This window comes from Canis lupus, chromosome Y, assembly GCF_048164855.1.
Source record: "Canis lupus baileyi chromosome Y, mCanLup2.hap1, whole genome shotgun sequence".
NCBI classification, from domain to species: Eukaryota; Metazoa; Chordata; class Mammalia; order Carnivora; family Canidae; genus Canis; species Canis lupus.
The window spans coordinates 1,339,885-1,347,942 of NC_132877.1; the positions used below are offsets into that span (position 1 = coordinate 1,339,885).

Here is an 8,058-nt window from a genome sequence, read left to right on the forward strand (position 1 = left end):
GTTTTTGGGTAGGATATAAAATTTATAGGGGAATATGGAGGATGTCACACCCAACAACATAGGGGTTGGAACTCCATCGTTGGCTGTTTTGAGACAAGATAGGCAAGAGTTCCTGGATTACATAGGATTTGCCATGGTGTCAGTTAGCTGTATTTTGAACATAGCTCGTGTTCATGCATCTCTGGGTTGCTCAAAGTTTTGACTTTCCTCTTGTAAGGTGAACACGAGGGGTGGACTCCGATGGGGGTCCTATTGGGCTGTGGGTGGAGTCTCACAGTGTCTGAACGTCTCAACCTACCTGTGGTTTCAAGTCCAGATTCATACTCAGCCATTGAGCTCCATTCTCATGGATCACTGCCCGAGGACTCTAGGGAAATACACAAAAGATGGGGCACCTGGATGCCTCAGCAGTTGAGTGTCTGCCTTTGGCTCAGGTTGTGATCCCGGGGTCCTGGGATCGAGTTCTGCATCGGGCTCCCTGCAGGGAGGCTGCATCTCCTTCTGCCTTTGCCTCTGCCTCTCTTGAGTAAATAAAATGAAATCTTAGGGAAAAAAAAGATTTGAATAGATGGTGATACAAAATTTGACTATAGGCAGGGAGTCTACCCTTAATGTCCCATCTTTAGAGATTTTTAGATGCACAGACTCTGTCTGTAGCCTGAACCCAAAGAGCTTATGGGTTCAGAGATTTAACATAAGCTGCTGTTTTGAGGGTAAGGGTGCTTCATTATGTCTATTTCCCACATGTGACCGGGTGCCTTCCATCAGAGTTGCTTGGGAAACCATGCTTGGTTGTCTGAATGTTGAGCGTCCAGCATGTCCAAATGGACAGATGACCAAGGTCAAGGACGTGCCCAATGGACAGATGACCAAGGTCAAGGATGTGCCCAAATGGACAGATGACCAAGGTCAAGGACGTGCCCAAATGGACAGATGTCCAAGGTCAAGGACGTGCCCAAATGGACAGATGTCCAAGGTCAAGGATGTGTCCAAATGGACAGATGACCAAGGTCAAGGACATGCCCAAATAGATGACCAAGGTCAAGGATGTGCCCAAATAGACAGATGACCAAGGTTAAGGACGTGCCCAAATGGACAGATGACCAAGGTCAAGGACGTGCCCAGTGGACAGATGACCAAGGTCAAGGACGTGCCCAAATAGATGACCAAGGTCAAGGACGTGTCAAAATGGACTTCTTTTCTGCCCCCTCTCTGAAGATGCTCAGCTCAGAGCATGATGCCCAGCCCAGAGAGGGGGAAGGCACGTCTGCTAGGGAAGGAGGTATGGGAAGTCCAGGCACAATGATTTTCTGAAAATCTGTAGGTGACTTTCAAACCCAATTTGGATCTCCAAATCCAGTTGGATTCTGGAGTTGTAAGGCATTTATATCACCTTGTGTTTGGGATATACGCACCCCCCCCCTTGGATGTTATGGTGCCAATTTGACATTCATATGCCAAGGCACTATGCCAAGTCACAGCGGTTTGGGGGAAGGACCCAAAAATCTTAATGGACTTGACATTGTCCGATACTTGGAGTGGGGTTAGGAACTTGGGAAAGCAAGTGTTCTCCATCCCCCTGTACCCCATTCCTGTATTTTGGTCTTTGAAGCATTCGTGTTCCTAACATGGGGTGAAAACGGAAAATTCCCCAGGTAGAAATAGTTGAATTAACAAATTTCAAAAATAAAAGCATCTTCCCAAAAGAATGTGCTCAGGGCGCTCTGGAACTCAACACATGCTTACTGAGCAGCGAGCTAAAGTCTTCATTTACCCAGGATTTCGTACAGTTTCTCCTGCATGAGCCAATTGAATATTGGGGCCAACTTTATAAGCTCGATTTGCTTTCTGGTTTTATTGGAGTTGGGGATCTTAGCTGATTTAGACACACAAAGAAAAAGTAAAAAAAAAAAAAATTGGTGGGAAAAAAGAGGTGGATTGGAAGAAGGGAAGTAGGCTGGTAGTTCCGATATCAGTTGTTAAGGACCTTTATCTGTAGCCATAAAATGCCCAGCGTTAAGATAAAGAAAACCGGGTGCTCTTTTTCTATAAACCCCAAGACGCTAACGCGGGACAGTGAGTATCTCTTTGGAGTCCAGGAATTGATATTTTGGTGTTTTTGACCTGTGTTAGTGGGGAACTCGGTGTTTGTCTCCGTGATGCGTTGTTATGAACAGAGGTAGAAATGAAGTGTTGGGTCTGGGCATTGGGCCCTGGAAGATCCTAGAGCTTTCGGGGCATCTGTATAGGAATATTGATGGGTTTTCTTCATGGGGGTCAAGAAGTGCGCATCCACGGGTAGCTGCGAGCTTGGACGTTTCCTAAAAAGGGTGTGGCCACGGCGCATCCCACTGCTTGAAGGAACCATGGTTTTGGGGGGAAAACCATTGTTCTGGAAGAGTGATTATTTATAAAGAGGGTGGTTTTCCAGGACCTTGTCACTGCGTTGAATTTTGTGGTGTCTGTTGACCCGGGCGCCATCAACTGGGCGCAAACGGGGGCGCGCTCTCAGCCCCGAGACGCATCCGGCAAATACGAGCCGACCTGCTGTAAATGTACTGAAGCGCTTTGAGTATCTCGTTCCGAGCTGATGCCCGGCATCCGTGGCCGATGGGATTTGGTAGATGTGTCCTGTCTTCCTGGAGGTCTGGATGTGTCCCCAAGAGTGTAACGTGGTTTTGTTGCAAATGACGCGTGCTGGCCTGTTAGAGCCGTTTGGGGGCGTGGGCTCCCCACCGACGTGATGCGTGGTTTGCTGTGCTGGCTCCACGTGACCGGTTTGAGTGGCAAATGGCGTGGGTGGTGACCTGCTTTCACAGAGCTGTCACCTGGCGGGCACGACGCTGTCGTCTCGGCTGGTTCTGGCTGCTTGCGGGCTTGTCCGCCTGATGTCCGCAGCGGATGCTTGAGGCGTTGCTGGCGTGAGCTGCATCCATCCCCATCTCCACCTCCCTGTCCTCCTTGATTTTGCTTTCATCTCTCCTTGGCTCCTCCATGGCACTTCGGGCTTTCAGCATCGCTTAAAAAAAAAAAAAAGAAAAAAAGAGAAAATCCTAAAATCCTAAAATCATGCTCTGCTCCTGCCCGAAGAGTGCCTTTGTAACAGCGGCGGCTGCTGCCTCGGGCTTTGGACATGTGTGGACCTCTCCGAAGTTTACCTCCTTTCTGTTTTGTTTTCTTTTTCTTTTATCTTTTATCTTTTTTCTTTTTTCTTTTTTCTTTCTTTTTGCTTTTTCTTTTTTCTTTTTCTTTTTCTTCTTTTTCTTTTTTCTTTTCCTTTTCTTTTTTCTTTTCTCTTTTCTCTTTCTTTTTTCTTTTCTTTTCTCTTTTCTTTTCTCTTCTCTTCTCTTTTCTTTCTTTTCTTTTCTTTTCTTCTTTTCTTTCTTTCTTTTTTTTTGTTCATTTTTCAACCTTTCGTTTCAGATGAGCCGAAGATGTAGGGACAAGCAGAAAGCCGTGTGCAAGCCCGGAGCCGCTCCTGTGCGATCAGGGCTTGTCCGCTGAGACGCAGAGTCTAAAGCAAAGCCTGGCCCTTGCCCTCGTCCCCGTGGCTAGCCGTTGCCGTGGCGCTGGGACGCCTCCCAGCCGACCGTGTCCCCCTTCCACATGCACGGAAGCTCCTACCCGCGTACGGCGTTCACGCATACGTAGCTTCAGGACACCAAGAGGAATGCAGAATATTTTCTAGTAAACTTAAAGCCAAGGGAAGAGAGATGGTGGCGGGTGGCGCACGTGGGGCGCTTCCCCGCGTTCCTCGAGTTCCCGCCTGGCTGCCGCGTTCGTGTTTCCGCAAATGGGCCGCCGGAGCCGCGAGCCTTGGCCGCGTCCTCCTGACGCAAAGCCCACCGCTTACTCCGTTTCATCCTGCAGCGCAGCCCTTAACGTCTGACTTCCCCGCCACACGCCGCATCCCACGAAGCAGGTCCTTGCTGTCTCTCTGACCAGTTTTTTTTTAATTAAATGGGTGACTATCCCACTTCTCCAGGGGGGGAAGAAAAATATCCACTTATTTAGGAATGACCCACAAACGTCACGATCTGAGAATTTTGAAGTTAGGTGACATCAGGGTGGCTGTGCCGACACGTGAGAATCCGTGCATCTTGGAAATCCCCGTAAACGTAAAATCACCTATAGGTTTTTTCTTTTTCTTTATTATTTTTTTTTCCTAAAGGTTTTTTCTACCCCTGCGTACATCTGGGCATCTCCTTCCCTCGGGCATATAAATCGCTTTTCTCATCTCAACCTCATGCAGAGACTTGGCATCGCCTCCGGCCTGGGGTGGGGTGGGTGGTGGTGATGTCGGGACTGGATCGCTGGCCGGCTCTGGGGTTAGCATGGCTGGTGGATGGGGAGGTGAGCTGTCATGGGGGCCCTGCATGGTTTTTTCTTGAGTCTGGTCACCCCTCAGTTGTCACCGTGGCCATTGACTGGTGCTTTGGATGATGTGCGTGTGTGTGTTTTAGTTCTTATAAAAGGACGCTTGCTCTCAGGTTAGCACTTGGACCCGTGTGCCCCCGAGAAGCAAGTCCTCAGTGTGGCCTACGATGAGGTGCTGCTGGTCAGTGGTCCCCCAGGGCCATGGTTTTGCCTCCAAATGCATGCTGTGTGTATACTTAAATAATCCCCAGGCACGGAGAGCCGAGAAAGCTGCAAATTCCATAACCGCTCTAGCAGCCACACGTGGTCCCTAGGGCCGCAGGAAAGCACGCGCATTGCCTTTGTGTGTATGTTGAGATGCGGTGTGCTTGGGTTTTTACATTTGGATGCAGAGTGGATTCCCCAGAACCTGGCCGGTCTCCCTGTAAGAGCCTGTGGCACAACGGGGCTACGGGTGGTTGGGTCTCGAGGGCTTGCATGGGTCTCCTCTGGGGAGACGGGGAATCTGGCTGTGTATCCCTGGTGGGCACCTCAGCTGGGGTCCTTCTCAAGAGTTGGCGCTTGCCAATGGCCGTGTGGCGCTCCAGCAAACAGCATTACCAGCAGAATCTGGGAGAACCGCCTGGGGGGCAAAGCCACGTCTGAATCACAGCCAACTGACCCCGACGGTGCTGGCGTTAGTGCTCTGTCCCCCGTGCACGCTGATTCCGGGGAGCGCAGGTTGTGTCCTTCTCCCCAGAGGGCACGTACACGGGTCGTGGACCATGCAGCATCCACCTGCTCGCTCCGCGGCACCCTCCCTACACCGCTGCCTCCAGAAGGTTCTCCTCGGAAGCTGGCGGTGTGTGACGGCAACGTCAAGAAGCATCAGAAGATGCCCTTTGACGTGTTGCCGCCACAACGGATGTGGCCATTAGTCCATCTCGTCGCTCCTCGTGGGCGTGTACCGCTGTGTTCTCAGTCGCCACCGGATGAGCTGTCCTGTTGCCATGTGCTCGCTCTACACTTTGTGTGTTCCCATGGCCGCCACCTGCCCTGCCAGCACGAGACCCAACATGTGTGCACTTACGGCTCTCTTACAACCGTCTGGGTCTCCTTTTTTGGAGGCTGGGGGACGGGGGACAGATTACGGGCTTTCTCGCACGCCCACTGGGACCCGTTCTTGTGTGACCTGGAGCAGAAGTCACATGGTGTGTCTTTTCATGACAGGATTCTCCCCCCACCCGCCACCCCGCTAAAAGCAATGTATTTTGTATAACAGTTTGAGCTTTGTGAACGGTCTTGGATGTCGTTTGCTCGGGCCCCTTTGCGGCCGCTGTTCCTGAGCGACACCACTATGGAGAAATAAACGCCTCTTTGCCTGTGAAATCTGTCCGCTGTCTTGAATTCGGTCAACTCGTGCTGTAGATCTTGGGGGTGGAGGGACGATTAGGGGCCTTGGTCGTGTCTGCTCTGATGTGTGTTTGGCAGATTTCAAAATAGAATTAAGAATTTAAAAAAAAAAAAAGCAACAGATAACAACAAGAAAACCCAAAAGCAAGCCAACGGGACCCTGTGATGTCCTGTTAATCTTCGATTCCCTGTGGATGGGGCTGCACTGAGCGGGTCTGCATCTCCGTCCCTCCTGGCCCCACTGATAGTGGGGGGTGGATAGGAGGGCGGGGAGCTGGTTCCAATCACAGTGACATTAGGGTGCATTCTTAGTATTCATCCCCTTGGGGCATCTTTTGTGCTTCCTTTCAGCCGACCAAGGTGACACCAGCACGAAAAACCAGCAGAGCACCAACGCCGAGCAACCAGGTGAGCAGCCGGGCACCAGCCCTTGTATCTTCTGTCCTCCCGCCGTGCTTCTGCGCAGCTCCATGGCGCACTGCAGGGCATTGCATGAGTTCCTCTCTGTACCCACGTTTCTGAGGGGACGGGCTCCAGTGATGCTGTGTAGATGCTCTGGGGCTTGAGGCTTTCAGATGACACCCACTGTTGTCTCCGACTCTCTTTAACGATCAATGATGAAACTTGGCCCGCGGTGCCCCCCTCGTGGCTACTACATGCTCGGGAGGTAGGGCGGCTGGTGTGCAAATGAATTTTCCATGAGATTTTTACTTATTTTGAATTTGAAAAATAGGCACTTTTAGGAAGTGCGTGTCTTACTTGCGGCAACTTCAAAATGGGGAGAGATGTGTCACACAAGGCATCATTGTTAAAGTCCCCAAAAATGCACAGTAGACCTCTACACCGTAAATGACTTGATGAGAAAAATGGTAGTCCCAAATCATTTTAAATTAATAAAAACCACGGCACCTGATTAAGAAAATTATGTGTGGTGAGATTTGGCAGATCACAGATGTTTTTGGCCGTGTCAGAGAAGTCGCTGGGAGAAATTGCTTTCTCCTATTTTTTTCCCTACTTTTCCTGGGGTATCTTTTTTTTTTTTTTTTTTTTCTAGCTAGAGTTGATCATACTCTGAAATTTGTTGAATCTGTTTCCCCTGGGAGGTTAGAGTCGGTGTTTGCTTTCTGTCGGCAATGTGTTTGGCCTGCATTCGTCTTCCGCAGCGAGGGAGTCACCTGCGTCTGAAGTGTTTGAGGCGCAGATGGTGACATGCGGGTTTTCGGGAGACCTGGGCATGCCGTGTGAAGTCATTCCTTGTCTGTTTGTCCTTGACAGTTCAGTGGACTCTTCTGGAAAAATAAAAGCTTGGCCACAAATGCGACTCTGTGACAATCCCCGCAGGAGGACGAGTCTGGCCTGCTGCGTCCTCCCGACAAACGCAGGCACCAGGGCAGAGCCAGCCACGCCGGGATCCAGCCCCATCCTGTCCATGCCTTTGTTCACGCTGAGACTCTTTCTTTTGACCTTGACATGCGTTGTGCCTGTTTGCACCACGCTGGGTAGATGAGGGATACTCGTGCCGCAGGTTGCATCCCGAGGGGAATGGCGCTCACGCTATCCGTGGCCGTTAGGCGTTTCCCCGTGGGGTGTGAAAGGCCGATCGTCCATCACAGTCAGCCCATCAATCCAACGCTGACCCCACAAAGTTCCCCCACCCGGAACTCTGGGTCGTGTGACCAACAACGTGTGAATTAAACACAACCGTCCCCTGGCATTGACCCTTGGATACAGTGACATAAGCCTTCAGTTAGTGTCCTCAGAACCTCCTTCATTGGGTAAGATTTTTTTTCACACCACACTAATAAAAAAATAAAAAACCAAGTACTTTTTACTTAAATGTCTTGCCATGGGGTGACCTTTAAAGGAGGCTGTGGAGAGTAGTGGAATAGACCCCGTGGTGCCTTTTCTGGGACTGTAAGACAGTTGATTGGCCGAAGCATCCCCCTGCATTTTCGGGATTTTCTTTCTCTGCCTATTTGCCTCTTCTGGTCTGGTACACCAAGGACATTCAGATACTCCCCTGGGTTACATCCTTCTCTGTATTCAGATACTCCCTCATGTCTAGATACTCCCATGCATTCATATATTCCCTTGGATCAGATACTCCTGTACATTCAGATACTCACCTGTATTGCATACTTGTCTGTATTCAGATACCCCCCCTACATTCGGATACTCCCCTGCATTAGATATTTCTCTATACTTAGATACTCCACTGTTTCAGATACTTCTCTGCCTCCAGACACTCCGCTACATCAGATACTCCTCTGCAATTCAGCTACTCACCTA

General features: G+C 50.2%; 1 protein-coding gene across 2 annotated transcripts in view; it reads left to right on the forward strand.

Moving 5' to 3' along the window:
* LOC140629097 (CD99 antigen-like) overlaps positions 1–7,590 on the forward strand; it is a 33,019-nt gene extending 25,429 nt beyond the window's left edge. The window contains exons 9-10 of one of the 2 annotated variants that reach the window (XM_072818529.1): positions 6,121–6,177; positions 7,045–7,590. In XM_072818529.1, the coding sequence (XP_072674630.1) occupies positions 6,121–6,177; positions 7,045–7,070 (83 nt within the window). In that variant the 3' untranslated portion in view covers positions 7,071–7,590. Of the gene's footprint in view, positions 1–3,423; positions 5,746–6,120; positions 6,178–7,044 lie in introns of those variants that run through there. The other variant, XM_072818531.1, reaches the window with a different exon arrangement.
* The last annotated feature ends 468 nt before the right edge of the window (positions 7,591–8,058 follow it).